At 35.6% G+C, this 17,067-nt stretch overlaps 1 protein-coding gene across 50 annotated transcripts in view; it reads right to left on the reverse strand.

Moving 5' to 3' along the window:
- LOC121665608 (hornerin-like) overlaps positions 1 to 17,067 on the reverse strand; it is a 46,125-nt gene that overhangs the window by 18,128 nt on the left and 10,930 nt on the right. For 33 of the 50 annotated variants that reach the window (XM_042030068.1, XM_042030039.1, XM_042030061.1 and 30 more), the window contains exons 13-37: positions 16,473 to 16,511; positions 15,715 to 15,732; positions 15,151 to 15,186; positions 13,682 to 13,723; positions 12,734 to 12,763; positions 12,447 to 12,482; positions 12,049 to 12,090; positions 11,719 to 11,748; positions 11,404 to 11,439; positions 10,973 to 11,017; positions 9,695 to 9,727; positions 8,162 to 8,182; positions 7,840 to 7,878; positions 7,691 to 7,732; positions 7,475 to 7,510; positions 7,316 to 7,351; positions 6,937 to 6,984; positions 6,313 to 6,342; positions 5,078 to 5,116; positions 4,412 to 4,453; positions 4,160 to 4,201; positions 3,229 to 3,267; positions 2,693 to 2,734; positions 415 to 456; positions 274 to 312 (exon numbers count right to left, since the gene is read on the reverse strand). In XM_042030068.1, the coding sequence (XP_041886002.1) occupies positions 274 to 312; positions 415 to 456; positions 2,693 to 2,734; positions 3,229 to 3,267; positions 4,160 to 4,201; positions 4,412 to 4,453; positions 5,078 to 5,116; positions 6,313 to 6,342; positions 6,937 to 6,984; positions 7,316 to 7,351; positions 7,475 to 7,510; positions 7,691 to 7,732; positions 7,840 to 7,878; positions 8,162 to 8,182; positions 9,695 to 9,727; positions 10,973 to 11,017; positions 11,404 to 11,439; positions 11,719 to 11,748; positions 12,049 to 12,090; positions 12,447 to 12,482; positions 12,734 to 12,763; positions 13,682 to 13,723; positions 15,151 to 15,186; positions 15,715 to 15,732; positions 16,473 to 16,511 (924 nt within the window). The remainder of the gene's footprint in view (positions 1 to 273; positions 313 to 414; positions 457 to 2,692; positions 2,735 to 3,228; positions 3,268 to 4,159; positions 4,202 to 4,411; positions 4,454 to 5,077; positions 5,117 to 6,312; positions 6,343 to 6,936; positions 6,985 to 7,315; positions 7,352 to 7,474; positions 7,511 to 7,690; positions 7,733 to 7,839; positions 7,879 to 8,161; positions 8,183 to 9,694; positions 9,728 to 10,972; positions 11,018 to 11,403; positions 11,440 to 11,718; positions 11,749 to 12,048; positions 12,091 to 12,446; positions 12,483 to 12,733; positions 12,764 to 13,681; positions 13,724 to 15,150; positions 15,187 to 15,714; positions 15,733 to 16,472; positions 16,512 to 17,067) is intronic. The other 17 variants (XM_042030075.1, XM_042030065.1, XM_042030071.1 and 14 more) reach the window with 13 other exon arrangements.

Genomic DNA, 17,067 nt, shown 5'->3' on the forward strand with positions numbered 1-17,067 from the left:
AGACCATCATTGTTAAAGTGGAAGAAATCCGGCAGCAATTTTCTTAGTCTGCTGAAACTTGAATTCTGCAGAGAAACTGCAAAGACCATTCTGTACTGTTCCCTGTGAAGCTGCTCACCACCAGGTTACATCAGGGTTAATTTAAGTTTTCTGCTCTAGAGGACAACAGTTGGGTCTGTATTACACTATGTCATAGCACCCACAATATTGGGGGTGAAGGAACCAGGAGGATGGGAGTCTGTATTATCCTGGTGAGAGAGGAAGAACAACTACCTGTCCATAGGATCCTCCAGGATAGAAGAAGGGCCCTCCCTGTGCAGAAGACAGAATGGGTTACTGGTTTATATCTGGCTACTCCTTCAGGGAAGGTTTCAGATGGAACTTCTGAATAGGGCATTTTAACTGAACGTTTACCTGGTTACCAGAATATGTGCTGTATGAAGAACCTGGAGCTCCCTGAAATGAAAACACAGACTAGCTATTTTCTTGCAAACATTTACATAAATGAGTCCATTCTGAATTTCTATTCTTTCAAATAAAACATTACAGCAACCATTAAAAGAGAATGCTGGTTGGTATTTTCTGTTAGAGATAAGGAAAACTTTAGCAGGTTCTGTTATTTCCTGTTCAGGTTAAAACACCTGGAAGTAGTACTAACATTTAATTTTACTCTTTCTAATTACAGAAGCCTATGTCATACCTTGCAGACTCTATGTTGTTATCAACGATCATGACCTTATGGTCTTTTTAAAAATTGCCAGAATACTGAACTTCCAAAGTGTAAAGAGTACTTAGGAGAGCATATTTTTCAGCTTACCACTTAAAGGAGAAGACTATTTACCAGTACATGACATTCACTATTACTGTCACTTCCCCCTTATATACAAAACAGGGAAAGTATTATTCTATGGCTGCTTCCTCTGAGACTATTTGTAGACTAAGATCTTGCCTTAAATGAAGCTTGGAGAAAAAGCAGAACAATTGCAGTGTGAGGAATTTGGGGATCCACATGAGTAAAACCATTTTTTCCTTTGAAACAAGATGGTTTAAATATGTATAGCTTTGACTCTTAATTTATAATATTCTTCAGGTTTGAAGAGACTTTTGTGTAACTCACAGCTTTTAAATCTAGAAGAATGCTTTTTGCAAGAATTTTTCTCCTGTGCTGAAGAATCTTCAAGGAATCACAGAATAATCTGAGTTGGAAGGGACCCAAAAGGATTATCAGGTCAAACTCGTGGCCCTGCACAGGACCAGCCTCCAAGAGTCACACCATGTGCCTGAGAGTATTTTCAAAATGCTTCTTGAACCCTGTCAGGTTTGGTGCTGTGACCACTTCCTTAGGCAGCAGATGACTCTCTCTTTTATGTAAGATTTATAAATAGTAGTTTATTTGTACATGTACATCTATCTGTAGCTTGCTTTTTCATTATTATTAGAATGTAACCTATCATGGCCAGTCTGTTTACATTCTAATCTAAGCACTGTAGCTGCCATGTGTAGAGGGCCCTGGAGAGAAAATGAAGTTCATTTTTAAATTCAGTTTATTCCTTTGCAAAGATCACTGAATTTTACTGTTGGCTGGAGGCAAAGATCAAGTCTATTGCTACACAGTTTATCAAAACTAAATTTGATCTGCTGATATGATTGCAAACCTGGAACAAGCTCTTGTGTATCAAAGAGGACACATTTGCACTGAGAATTGGTTTCTGATGTGTCCAATTTTGACGTCTTATTTTCTTCATGTTTCAGTATTATTTATTTTAATAGACTAGTTTATGTTTTAAAGCATGTAGGTCATGATTACTGCTTAGCCTCAGTTAGATGAAAGAGGTGGTATTGTACCTGACCAAAATTACTGTTGCTATATTTTAAGTTAATGAAGTTAAGTTCAGAAAGCAGTAATTTCTTTATACAATTAGTCTGCTTAAATAGAACGGGTTTTTTAATAGAAAGAATAATCCACAAAATGCTTTTTGTCGAAATCGAAAACTAAAAAAATACTACACCATTCAAATGGGTTTATGTAAATACAGCTTCAATAAAAGGTTAAGAAATATGTATCCTGATAGAAGACAGGTGACTTTAAAATCCAAGATGACTTTAAAAGCCAGAAGCCTGGTAAAACTAGTCCATAATGCCCATATAAGCGCATTCCTTGGCCTTTTTCCTGGCACAGAGGCATTGCCTAAAAGAAAAGGTTATCCAGTGCAACTGAAAATGAAATTTCAGTGATTCTCTTTAGGGGAAAGAACAATTTAAATGTTGATTTAAGATATTATATTTTGAAATATATTTTGACATATTGAAATATCAACATATTTTGATATTTTTAGTCACAGTTATTTTATTGTACCAGTGAGAAAGACAAGGAAACTAAGCTGGATGCAACTAAATACTGTGGTTACTACGAGGTATATTGACTGCTTTTTGAAACTAATGAATAATTAGCTCATAATAGTCAAGTGACAGAGCATCTGGATCACCAAGCACACTTACAGAAAATAAGTGGCCAAATGGTAATTATGCAGTTAAGTGGAACTCATTCTTTCATTTAATTGTGTATAGTTCTACCCATACTAAGGAAATTACCATTAATGTTTAGAGTTAACCAAATGTTCATATTTACAAGGTGATTAATTCAAAATACTCCATTATATAGAAGGAAGTATAAACTTAGAAAAATAATTACCTGTCTATGACCACTGCTTCCATCAGGACAAATGCAACCACCCTACAAATTAAAAAAAAAGGAAACAAATATTGCTTTGTGGAAATCTAATGATTTCAGATGCAAAACTGTTTAGGGGAAGAAAGCCTGTGAGACTGCAGAGTAGGTGTGACCTTTCCTGTACGTAGAACAAATGAGGGGAAAGGACAGATGTGTATGTTAATGTTTGCTTTGGAAGCCAGGCTGATAGTGCATCTCTAAGTGTGATGTCTCAATGACAGATGCCTCAGCACGAGAGAAGTATCAGGATAGTCAGGAGTATCACCATTGTGCTATCACCAATAAAACACGTTATATTGAAACAGTGCTAGAAAGTGATTTCAGAGAGCCATTTCTGAAAAATTTAATGTGAATAGGGTGACTTCATTTACAAATTAATGGATAATGTCACCAATCTTCTATATAAAACTACTGAAACTCTGAATCCTGAATTTAATTAGTTAAATTACCAGGAAGATACATGAACAAAACTACTTAAAAATAAAAGAAATCCTGACCTGATTACTTGATCCACTGGTTGCAATAAATGATCCACCCTGTGAAGAAAACAATTCTATTTTATTAAAGCATTTTATTAGAATCTAAAGTATAAAACTATGTAGTGAGAAACTCTAACACAAACTCTATTACTTCCCTGCACCAACAAGCATAACCTGTTGAATTACTGTGAAAACATAAATTAGGAGGAAACATAATTAAACCACTGGATACAAATCACAGGGAATGGGCATTAGGAAAACTAATTAAGAAAACAGTTACCTTCCAGAGCTCAGAGATCTGTCTGTACCCTTGAACTAAATGTCAAACTCTCTGAGACAGAGGACTATGCTAATGTTAAATCTACATAATGCTGGGTGTACCAGGATTTCAGATCCCTGGGAAGCTGATAGGTACCAATACAAGATAAGATACTAAAAAAACAGAACAAGGTCCCACTCTGCATCAGTTAAATTTCTCATAATTCTCTAATATATACACTGCTGCAGCAGTACATAATCCTACAGAACATGAAAGCTGGGTGTACTTTTCTAACAGAAATATGTAATCCCCAACATGTGCCTTCTTACCAAATGCTAAATAAAACAATTATATATATGGCCATTACCATCACTAGAGCATGAATATTTCTAAAAAAAGAATCTGAAACGATATAGTTTGTATTTTTCAAATGAATTTTACAAAATGTTACATAAAGAAACACCTGCAATTCTTACCTGCTTGGTGGGGTGAAGGAACAGAAGAAACTGTGTATTCTGGGCCCAATATCACTATTTACAACTGTGCAAAATTATAACTTTATAGGGAAAATGTTGTCAAATCAAAATGGTATCCTGCAGCACAGAAAAATTACTGGAACCTAATTTTCAAAATGAAATGTAATTTATCAGAAAGCTCCTTGATATCATTCAGTTGACACTATGTTATTACCTGGATGTCAGACTGGCTGCTATTTGAAGGAGAAGATGCATTCTGTGAAGAAACAAAAAAATGACACATTTATCTGTAAGAGTAATAAAATAAAACACATAGTTCTATTAGGAAAGAATGACCTAACCCTAAACAGAATTAATTCTCTTTTGTAGACACTGGATCCTTCTTCTTTTTTGTAGGTAATACACAAGGAGCTACAAGGTTACCACTACCAGCAGTAGTTCAGAAGAAGTGACAAGAATGGTTTACCTGTACATCATAGGCTCTTCTACTTAAAACATGTGATGTGTCCTGTAAAAAACAATAACTTTTACTATTAGGAGATGAAAACTCTACGATCAGTGATACATCTTTTTTTCATTCCATATTATTTGTTTATAACAGGTGCAGACCCATTATTGTGTACATTGAGTAGGACTGCATTATTATAAAATAAAAGGCTATTTGCACATAATTTTTACGGGCTACTACTGAGTCTGACTTGCAACTATACAATACACATATCTGTATCTCCTACACAGCTGCTGAGCACAATAAATTAGCAAACATTATTATTCCATCTTTCTTCAACTAAAATGTTAGCTGTCCTTTGTTTGTATGATACTCATTTAATTTTAACTTTAGCTTGGACCAACTCTGTATGTGCTTAATGAAGAACAAGAATTTGAGCTGCCCTATACTTCAAAGCATGATTTTCATGTCTTTTTTTTCATATATCTACTTTCTTTAAAGAAATTCACCCAAAGAGCAAATACCCAAGTAATTTTATTTTACTTTCCCCTTATTTAGGAGAATATCAACTAGTGAAAACTTAATTAGGGAAAAATTAGGTATAATTAAGATAGATTAGGTATAGGTTGGACCAAAATCCTACAAGCAGGCCTACAATCCTACAAGAAAAAAAGTGATACTTACTCGGGCAACAAGAACTTTCTTCTTTGCACAACCAGAACGCTGTAAAGAAGCCACAAGCCTGTTATTACTTTATGGGTGTAGTCATCTACATGAAATACTTTAACAAAAATCTACTACTTGTCAAGGTGATGTTTGGAAAAGGAGAATGTCCAGATATTTCATTGTATTAGCAGTAAGAGCCTTAAAAAGCATATTCTTTGTCTGTTTTCACTTTATCCCTTTCAACAGAAGTTCCTGCTTAGGGGAGTCTCTCTCAGCTGAACCACTGTAGTTTAGAGAACAATCTGTAAAAGGATTCTCTCTTGTTGTTTTGTTGGGGTTTTTTTAGCATTCCCCATCCTTCTTTGTGAGAAAGTTTAGAAGCAAACTCTTTTACAAAGCAGTCCAGCAATACGGACTGGATAGAGAGATAACCAAGGGAATACTAACATCTTTCATGAGCAAACGAGGAAGTGACGATGCTCCTAAACAGGGCTTGCTGATGAAGGATGTCTTTTTTCAGAACATTTAGAATTGAACATAGTGCAACGCATTCAAGGTAAATACAAGCCAAAACAAAAGATGTTTTCAGAAGGCCTCCGTACTTTCTAGAATACATTTGGTGCAGTACTTGAGTACTACAGAGGAAAAATAGGGAAAACAGTGAATGGCTGAGAACTGAAAAGGCAAGTAGTTGATGACAGAAGGTTACTCTAGATGGCAGTAAAACAAAAGGAGGTTGTGACAGATGGGAAAGCTTCTCTATGAACAGAAACAAGTAGGAGAAAATGTAATTTATTTACACAACAGTATATTTGCTTGGTGACAATCTATCCATGTTAATTCACCATTTCTGCTTGTAGGACAGATGGAAAGTCTTGACACAGATAATAATACTGGGTAATACTGGGAACAAATGTTGCTCTAAACCAGCAGCATGTAAGTGGCTTTAAATCTGAACGAGTGAGCAAAGCTTGAGATGGCTACATGCCTCATGTACACGGGTGATTAATTCCCAAATAACTGTCCCATTAAAGTGGATATATTATGAATCGAATGTATTAGTATATATTCTTAGAAGTATTGTGCCATTTTAATAATTGTGCAGCAGCCTTGAATACAGAGAAATAATTAACTTTTTGAAGGGTATTATAAAGCAATCATATACTAAAGGTCAACAGGTCTAATATAGAAGTGTTCAGTTACTAACACTGTCTTTAATCATTATAATAATACAGAACAAACAAAGTACTTACCTGATTTTTGGCACTGTAGGTAGTGTCATTCTGGAAAAGAATACATTATTTCCTTTTTTGAGAATTATTTAAATAAAGTAAGCTTACAGAAAATTGTTTCCGATACTGCATACAGACATAACAAAAATCACTTATTGCTGCCATTCTCCACAGCCTTGTCTAAATTAGTTTGAAATTCTACCGTTCTAGTCTGAGAAACATTTTAATAACAACCTTAGATTGGTAGAAATGTAACATGAAAAGCAGTGTAATATCTGTAATATCTTGCATTCATTGTATATACCTAAAGATTTTCTTTCAGGTTTGGTTTTTTTTCTTTAATTAATGTAAAATGTACCCTTAGACTTTGGGGAAAATCATCTGTTACAGGAAAGGCATTGAAGTATTTTTATTCATATTTCATTTCATCATGTTAAATGCATTTAAAAGCACTAAGTGTATCCGTAAACATATGTATGACAATTTGCAGCAAGAGAAGAGGCAGTTGCTGAAACAGCTATTAGTGTGGAAACTCAGCATTCTTTCTGGATCATTCTGCTCCAAAGACTGCATCTAGCAGAGCAACATTTTCTCATCTACGTGAAAAATATTGAGATGAAAATATATTAGAGACAGCATACTCACATCATCACAGGCATTGGGATTACTATCATCTGAGAAGTCTTGTGAGTCCTAGAAGGACATCAGATACCAGTTATTTCCTCAAAAGTATGAATTGCTAAACATACACTTTCATGTTGTCCTCTACAAGACAGAAGAGACGCTCATGCAAAAGAGAAGCTGAGTTAAATTAAATTGCGATCTTTATAAGGCAAAAAGGAGCCAAATACATAGCTGCAACAGTGGCTGACAGAGAATGTTCCAATCTTCAGTAAAGAAATAAAAAACAACAAAACAAATGCAAACCAAGAAAAGCACAGAAACAATTATGTTTTATTACATCTTTGAGAAAAATGATGCAGGGACTACGAATAATATGTAACCAGGAGAAAGAACTACTTACCTGATTCTCATAATAGGTGTCTGAAGATGATCCACCCTTTAAACAAACAAAAAACGCAATGAAAATTGGAGAAAATTAGGATATAGAAAACCTGATTTTGAGCAGAGGCTAAAGTTTATATGAACTGATGTACAAGTAGTGAAATAGAGTATTACTTACTTGGCCACCACCATAGTTTTGTGAGTAGGATCCATCCTATAAAACAAACAAATATAAACTCTACTTCAGAAGAAACTGTGATTTGGCTCAGAGGCTGTAAAGCTGGAATAAACAATTGACTAGGATTCCTTTGAAAAAATACAATTTTCAAGATATCCAGACAAATTATCAAATATTATAAAAGTTCTTACCAGGACAAAATCAAGGTCTACCTACCTGATTGTCACTGTAACTTTGGGAGTATGATGATCCACTCTGCTAAGAAAAAACACCAACAAAATAATTAGAATTTACATTACCATAGTGCAATCAGCCATCACAGAAGTTAAAACCATCATAAAACCTCAGTGGGAGGCAATACTTACTTGGCTACCACCATAGTTTTGTGAGGAGTATGAACCACCCTGTGAAAACAAAACAGCAACAGTTATAATGCTGGAGAGCTGAATTTTATCTGAGTGCATAGAGCTATCCTATGTCGCTGAGTTCTATGGAAGTTCTATGTAACTTCCACTTTTATATAAGTGGAATTTCAGGGCTGATAAAAAGTGTGCCTGCAGAAAATGAGTTACAAACTGGACACGGAGAGACTCTGCAAGATTCTATATCCCCATGAGCAAGAAAACTGTACTGTGGATTAGAATTGCTTTAAAAGTTTTTACCAATGGATAATAAAGAGTTACCTACCTGACCGCCCTGTGATCCACCCTGTAAATCAGACAAAAAATGCTTTAGACACTCACTGTTTGGCCATGGAATATTTTTGGTATACTTGCTTAGGAAGAGTAAGAAGCAGAGGCAGATATGCAATATAGATATAATTTCTAACATAATGAGCACACACTGCCAGTAATGCAATGATGAGACATAGATGAGACATAACTCAAGACAAAACTAGATGAGACATAAATCAAGGAACCTCAAACATTTAACTTTAAGTAATGTCTACTGCACAGATGAGTTCCATTTGGAACACTCTCTAGAGAATGTATCTTTTTTTCTCCTGTAGAAAACGTAATTTATATAAATTGAGTGAATTTATACAGATTCCCCTGGTAGCATTATTACTTAGAAAGCTGTGACCTGTGAGATACAGTGGCCTCAAGGAGAAGGTTTTAAATAAAGCACTCAGTATGTTTCAATGTGCCCTCTTTAGAAGAGGAATGTAATTCCCTCCAGTGAAATCAGAAGAAATGTAGAAGTATTCAAGTCAAAAGTGCATAATAAGAACAGTGAAATCCTGAACTATTGAAGTGAGTGGGAAATTTTCCATTCGCTAAAATGGGACTGAGGCTTCATTCAAAACAGTCAAAAATGAAATGAGAAGTATTATCTTTCAATGTTCTAGAAGATTTTAGAACAAAATTTAAGCATTTTCTTTTTTCTTAAAAAGAAATAGGTCCTCTTAAAAATATTAAAAGCTATTATAAAATATATACCTATTTAATATATAATTCTATCAAGTTCTAAGTTACATACAGTGCATTGTATATACTGTACCACATAATAACTATATATTGAAGCAACATCTAAGTTGTTTGCACATTTATAAATATAGTATATATTTATATTGCTAAAACACAGTATTTATTGAAACAATGAATCTATCCAATTTTTCTGTTTCTTGTGAAAACTCAGTAAGAATCAAAAGAAATGTTGTGAACAAAAAAGAAATCATCTATTGCTGCTTTCTTCCTAATTTTTAACATCACAGGGATGACTTCTTTAAACATAGTTGACATCTTTTAAAATAGTGGTCTGTAGAGCTCCAACACTTGAATTTGTAACAAATACACATGTAGCTGTCTATAATTCACTGCAAAAACAGTGAATTGTTAAACCAGTTTGTTTCAGGAACCTCAAGTGGCAGTCCTAAAATATTTTTTGGCTTTTGATAGGAAAAGAGAGGCTGGTGAGTTCCAGCCCTGATTTAAGTCATGCCAGTTAAGGAACTGTGCAGCAGACTTCTTCTTTCCAGTATCTGGCCTTAATGTCCTAATGATTTAGATGTTTCACAGACATAACACTAGGAAAAAAGGGGCAAGAAAGACTCCAAAGCCCCTGTGATACTTCTGTGTATAGGAAGATAGTCAGTTCTAATCTCAAAATTTGTAAGATTACATGGATTTGTGCAATATGAATCTGAATTTGGGACTAATTGAGTTAGTGTCAAAACTAATTGTGGATGCATCTTAAAATAAGAGGAGAAAGACCATTTACCTGGTGGCAGGGATTGCTATCATATGAAACACCCTGTCAAAAACCAAACAAACAAAAAAGTAAATGCCATTTTTCTTGCAAAGTAATTAGTTTTCTTAAAATTTCTTATGTGTGAATTAATGTAACAAAACTCAACATATAACTTTACAGAGGGTGAGTTAAATTTTATTTAACCCTTTAAGTGTGTGGTTTTACCCTCTGCCACTCTCATACTCCCATACAAGAATCAAGACACATGCACACAGATGATCAAAGGACAACTTGTGAGCCACAATGAAAGAGGTAGGTTGGTAATTGATGTCTCTCTGTACCATCCTAGTTCCTGTTGATTGGCAAAGATGAACTGTTGGTGGGATTTTTTGGAAGCAACTGTTACTGTTGGGTAACCATCTATCTAAATGTGACCATCAATCTCTTGCTAGATTCACCCACCATGCATTTTAGGCAAGGCTTCTGCTCAGAGCCATTCATTTACCCGTTTTGGGTATATCTTGTGATGACAGGATGAGGAACAGTACACAGAAAGAGTTCTGCCTTGGCTGTCACCCTCCCATTATTACAGCACAGGTCTTCTCTTGATAACTCAACCCATGACACAGCTTGGTGGAAATAATCCGTTCTTCAGTGTTTATCAGTGTCATTGCTGGCAACTGTGTCCTTGTTGTAATGCTCCTTATGATGTTTTCACATGCATTTTCATTCATGCCTAACTTCTATCAATCCTAATATTTCTGCTAAGTACTGCTAAAAATGTCTGTATTTATACTTATCTTTCATTCTGGTTGCTTTCCTCAATATATTTATTTAAACATAGGTTTACTATTGGCCTCACCCATGATCCGTTCACCTGGGATCTCATAATCAAAGACAATGTCTTTACACCATTGCAGACATACACAAGATGAAATAGAACCAGGATGAAAACTACTAATTTAATTCTTATTCCATTTGAGCCACTCTCTATTCCTATCATTTTCTATAGGAAATAAATGGAGTAACATCCAAAAATTCCCAAGCAAAGATTTTATATACTTATTAAGTAGACAGATTAATCACTTGTTTGTCTTCCATGTGTAATTCTAAATGGGAGCAGCCACTTCATATTGGTTACAAGGGCCAACAATATCAGCCTTTCTTGATCTCTGTGCTAGATAAGTCCATGTAACAATGAAAGCAACAGATTTCAAACTAACAAACATTATAAATTATTAAAAACATGCTACTATTGCAAAGAAAGCTGGGTATAGTTTTCAAATAGTTTGGAGAAAAAAGTCTTACTTGTCCACAACCACTGCTGCCACCATAAGAAGCAGATCCACCCTGCTTGGGAAAGAAAAAGAGCAGCTCATGATCCAAATATTCCTATTCTCCATTTCAAACACAGATATAAATTTTCAAGGGCTTTAACTGCCAAGTTGCTTCCAAGGTAGAAGACTAACTACATCCTACTGTGAATTATCTGGTAAAGCACTGAGTATGTTGAATACTGAAGTGCATCAGAAAGCTGAAACCTGCATGCACTCCTTTCTACAGGGGAAAGTGCTGCTTCAGTGAGCCTATTGCCAGAGCCATATGAAAAAAGTTCATGAGACTTAATTCTAAAGAGTACTTACTGTATTATTTCAAGTAAGAAACAACAGAATTCTCAATACATATATGGGAACACCACATACATGCTGTATAATGACCAGTGACTGACTGATGCTTACCTGTCCATAGGAGCTGCCACCTTGAGGCTGGTAGCCCTGTAAGAAAGGCAAGGAGTCACTTGTAAACAGAGCTGTGTAAGTGCAGTCCTAGCACAGCTGAAACAGAGTCACAGAATGCCAGAGGAAAAGCACATTTCCATTAAGGGTTCCTCTCTACTATGTTATTTTTTCCCTCATGGTGTTTTAACGGTACAAACCAAATCAAGGACCACTCAGAAGCACCAAGAAGGAAAAAAGCCCACCCATGCCCCAAAGCCCATTTACAAGACAGGCTCCAACAGAAAGGCTCAACACATTTCAGCAATGAAGTCTCACCTGGCCATAGGACTGGCTGCCTTGGGAGCCCTTTAAATAAAGAGAAAATAATTACCACCTTGACAAGGAGGCTTCTTTACAGAGCATAATGTTTATGGAACTAACAGCTGCATGTGGGATTCCCTGAAACATTCTTCCTGTGCCAAAAGACACAGAACAGAACGCTAACAGCTGTGCCTCTGTGCAGCACGTTGTCCTATTCTTAGCAGAAGCCACAGCCCAAATTGAGACACAGAATGCCAAGGGAAACATCACTTCCAAAGTGTGCCAGTCGTGTCAGCCACAGAAAGGTCAGTAAAGAACTTTCTGCAGAACAGCCAGTTTGCTTACCTGGCCATAGGAACTGCTGCTGCCCGAAAAACCTGGTCCACCCTAAGACAAGGACACCATTTGGTTACTTCCCTTTCAGTAAGGGAGCCAGCCTGCATTAGCAACAGCCAGCACCTACACCCTAAAGCCACACAGGGCAGTATGAAGAGCCAGACATCTCCTGGCACTCATGAGGATGCTGCGTGTGATGATTTCACACACTGGCATTCCAGATCAATAAGTAGCACATGCATAAATGTTGAGTGTGACAATAGACAGTTTCAGAGAAAATGTCCATTAAAGTTCAAATCTGAGGGATTGCCCAGTGCCTCTACAGTGCCACAGTGCTCCATTTCTCAAATGCTATATGACTAAAATACAGCTAAAATATTCTCAAATGCTAAATTACTGATGCGTACCTGGCTGTAGGAACTGCCACTTTGAGGTCTGTAGCCCTGTAAGAAAGGCAAGAAGTCATTTGTAAACAAAGCTGTAGCATCTTAGCACAGCTGCAGCAGAAAAGTCCATTTCCACCTAAAGTTCCTCTGCACTATGTTCTTTTCTTCCCTCACATGGTATTTCAGTGGTACAAACCAAAATCAAGGACTACTAGGAAACATCAAGAAGGTAAAAAATGGCCCATGCCCTGAAGTCCATTTACAAGCTCCTGCAGAAAAGCTGAATACATTTCAGCAAAAAGTCTCACCTGACTATAGGACTGGCTGCCTTGGGAACCCTTTAAACAATGAGAAAATAATTACCACCTTGACAAGGAGGCTTTTTAAAAGAGCATGATTTTTATGGAACTAACAGCTGCATGTGGGATTCCCTAAAAGCACAAAGTAGACAGAGCAGTATGCTAACATCTCTGCAATACATTGTCCTATTCTCATCAGAAGCCATGAATGCCAACATTGTGCGTATTGAATATTTGTGATATAGAGCAGTGGGCTTCCTGTGGCCTTGATCCCTAAAAGTCATACCTACCCTTTCGAAACATTTTTCTGGTTGCATGTAGTGCTATAGAGAATATTGACAGACTTTTGCATCCTTCCTAACCCCAACCCCCAAGAGGAGAAACACTTAGAGACTGGCTTCACACTTCATACTTGAGTTCATAATATGAATATTCTCAAGTTTTAGTTTGCAATAATCTATGACACCATTATTTGAGTATTTGTTAAATTCACACACTGTTTTTCACACAAGTAGCTTTAAGCAATCCTGGAAGACATTGCACATAGTTCCACAACTATGATTTTTCATCATTCTTGATATGGCTAAGCAACTACCCTTTACAACTTTTGGAATTCGAGGTCTAATATGCAAGGGATCTGAATCTATCAGTCTGGGGCTGATGGTGCAGTGTGAGCCTAGAATCACTTCCTCTCAGGGCCATGACCTTTATGCTCTGAGTGGAATACACTCATTTCATGTCAACCCATCACACACAGAAATACTTTTGTGAGCATCACAAACAAAAACAGTTGAACACCAACATCAGATGGTATTTTTATGAACAAAAGCCAGGGAAATAGAAATACCTGCACCTATGAAATCCATTTTTAAATGCAGAAAATGATTTCTAAGTTGTGATGGCCCTGTTTTAGAGAAGTCTACAGGAATATTTATAATACTTTTTAAGTTCACTTACCTGAACATAAGTACTGCTGCTGGTTTGCTGTTTTTGTCCACTCTACACAGGAACAACAACAACAACAGGTTACTTAATTTTAAGAGAAATTGCTTATGCACTAAGCCATTTCAAGGAGCAGCTCTGTCCCTCTATCTACTAGACAGTTTGAAAGCCACAAAGAGTTCATTACACCTTTTCATACTTTATGCCATCTCCATGTGCTATAAGATGTATATAAAGATGCTACAGAAATAAAGTGTTAAAAGTATATATATATCTCTTCTTATCATTTTCTTAATGAAAATTAATTGTATAATACGTCTTGGTGTAATATTGTGGTATTTGAAGTGAGTTAAAATAATTCTGCCCTTCAAATGTACGACACATATTGCCTTTAAACTCATTGCCTTTAGACTTTGTCTTCATATTATGACCGGTATTTTTTCATGAATAGGTACAACAAACTGTTGACAAAGTCTTTGACAAAACAAAAATTGAAAAAGCCACAGTTACAATTTAATCTAAGGAAAGTCACTGCAGAAAATATTTTGATTCCCACAAATTATGTGGATTATGAGAGGAATAAAATGATTTTTATATCTACACAATGAAAACAGTTAACCTGTGCAACCAAAACACTGTACATTTAAAGTCATAAATTAAATAACGAGGAAATCTGATTCCTTTCTTTGCCAGCATTCATCACTAGCCAGGGAAGAAAATAATGCTATGTATTTTGAAAGTGATGATTTCCAAAAGACTAATTTCAGCTGGGGTAACCTGCTACTGATCTTTTGATGAAAGTGAGAATTTGTTGTTGTAGTCTAATGGACTAGCATCTAGTGGACTGGCTAGCCATTAAGAGTGGGATACATGCTAAACGTGCTAAATTGCAAAGAACCCAGAAAAATATGCCTGAATGATATTCATAATACTTTATGAGCATGCTCTTAATGAGATTGGATTGTAATCAACTTTCCAAGTGCCTGGTTATCAAGAAGCAACATTACAAATACAGTTCACCTAAGCATTAACTGTGGGATTTTAAAAATGTAATTCTGAACTGGCTGTTTCCATTAAAAAAACAAACACTTTAAATGAAAATGGAACTGTGCAGGTTGTGATTTATATTTAATTTGATATTGACTAACATTCAAGCTTTAGTTCTAGAATTCCATCCTCCTTCCTGAGCAGACCAAGATGGTCAACTTTTGCCAATTTTGAAAGCACTATGGAATTTGCATACAGAGGTTTTCAGATTTTTTAAGTGTCAAAAACAGCTGCAATGGTCTTTAATCAGCAACCAGCTAAGATATCCCCTTTGCTGTAATTACAGACATGCCCTACTCCACCACTGTAGTTCGTGGACATTTAAGATATCTCTAAGCTATCCACATATCCACAAATGTTCCCTAAGAGACAAATTATTAGTTTATCAAGACAAAGCTTCATTTAAAACTCAAGTATAATGGCGAAAAAATGTCTACCTGTACTATGATTCTTGTAGCAGAGCTTCCCAAACTCTGAAAAAAAAATCCAGAAACAAAGAAACATAATTTAATTGTCTTGTTTAAAAGTAATGCACTTAAACAGAAAATACTAAGTTGAACAATCTAGTTTGTGAGAATAAAGGGAAAGGTCATATGTGTTACGTATTGTGCATCAGTTCTTAACACCCAGCATTCAACTAGGTTATTCTCAACTCTGAAAGTCTGGGGAGGCAGACTAAGTAATTTTCTACTCTTAAATCTTCTGTGGAGAGCAGCAGAGCACAGGTTATGTGCACCACCTTTCTGCACTACCAGTCAGCTTGGCTTTTCCAAATGTGGGGAGGGAAGCTAAGACATCATCATCCCTCCAACCTGTCTCACTGCCACTGGACATACATCAACACATACAAATCCATTTCCTCTTCCAGTCATTTGTTTGCTGAATTCTGGGGCATGAGGGACAAATGTAGAAGCGTGGCACACACCATCCTGAGACAACTGGTTTGATCCCATAAGAACTATAATAATACTATAGGAATCACAAGAAAAAAGTAAGCGTACCTGAGGGAAGGTGTGACGCTGCAAATGAAACAGAAATATATTTAATTATTTTGTACAAGGGCTTGCCCAAACAGAATATTGCAGCAGAGAAAGGGAAAAAGGGCCCTTATATTTCAGATGCAATACACAATGGAATGTGAAAGAATGATATAAAAAGGATGGCATAGAGCAAATGCATCTTAACCTTTATTCATGTAAGAACAACATGTTCTATTAGAAATTAAACATATATAAAATATTACGTTATAAAAACTCACTTTAAGCACCTGAAGGCTAAACTTACTTTTAGTTCCAAGTAAGCAGAGTAGAATGTAATCATTTAAAAATGAGAATCGAAGTGAATTTTCAAAAGAAAATTGCAGTAGAAACAGAAAATCAAAACTATTCAGGAACACAGAGTTTGCATACTTTGAGAGACCTGGTGTCTACAGCTAATCCATTATCTCTGCAAGAACTAACAGCAACCACAGAACCATGAGATTTGTACCTATCTTACAACAGGCCTTCCCTGAAGATAACTATACACATAGGGTAAATCCTGCCTGCCAAAGAATTTTCTCCAGGGATATTTCCGAAAAATTAAAAATATTTCGGAAAATATATATAATTATATAATTAATTATAATTATAATTATAATTATAATAATTACAATTATAATTTAATTATATATAATTAAAATAATATAGATATTTGAAAGTCTTTTTGAGTCAAAATTATTTGTAGAGAAAATGTGTATTGTAGAGAAAAAACTGCTTACCACAGGTGGAAAAGGGTTGCTGTTGGCAACGACCACGACCTATAGAAAAACCAGAAAAATCTCTTTACTCACCACAGAGATTAAATTGTTAAATATGTTAGAAAAGTGCAGAATACTGAAATCTGTAAATTTACAAACTCTAATAATAATGCTATGGAAGATCCCTTTTATAAAATATTATTTTTATTTAAAAAATTCATTCACATTACCAAGAAAAGAATTATATATACACACACACATAAATATATATATACACATGGTTTACACAAGAGTATAAGAAGATAAAAGATTTGCCCCAAACCACACAATGTCTCAGCTGTAGAGGCAGAAGGAGGATTTCATGTCTTGTACCATATCCCCTGGCCTGTACTGTGTGCCCTTTTTGATCTTCAACTTCCCACCCCAAACTAGAAGATGAATTTATTCTGTCTTTATTCAGTGTTATGCTAAAAAGCCCCTTGATATTGAGTTAATTAAAAAAAAAAATAAGCCAAATGCAGTAACTGTATCTTCTGCTTAGGTGTTAATATTTTCTCATTAGAAGCTCTGCCCATCTCTAAGAACCAAACCAAATCAAATCATATTAATCAATCTG

This window comes from Corvus kubaryi, unplaced genomic scaffold (genome assembly GCF_017639235.1).
Source record: "Corvus kubaryi isolate FWS band 111438036 unplaced genomic scaffold, C.kubaryi_AGA036_p1.0 37334, whole genome shotgun sequence".
NCBI classification, from domain to species: Eukaryota; Metazoa; Chordata; class Aves; order Passeriformes; family Corvidae; genus Corvus; species Corvus kubaryi.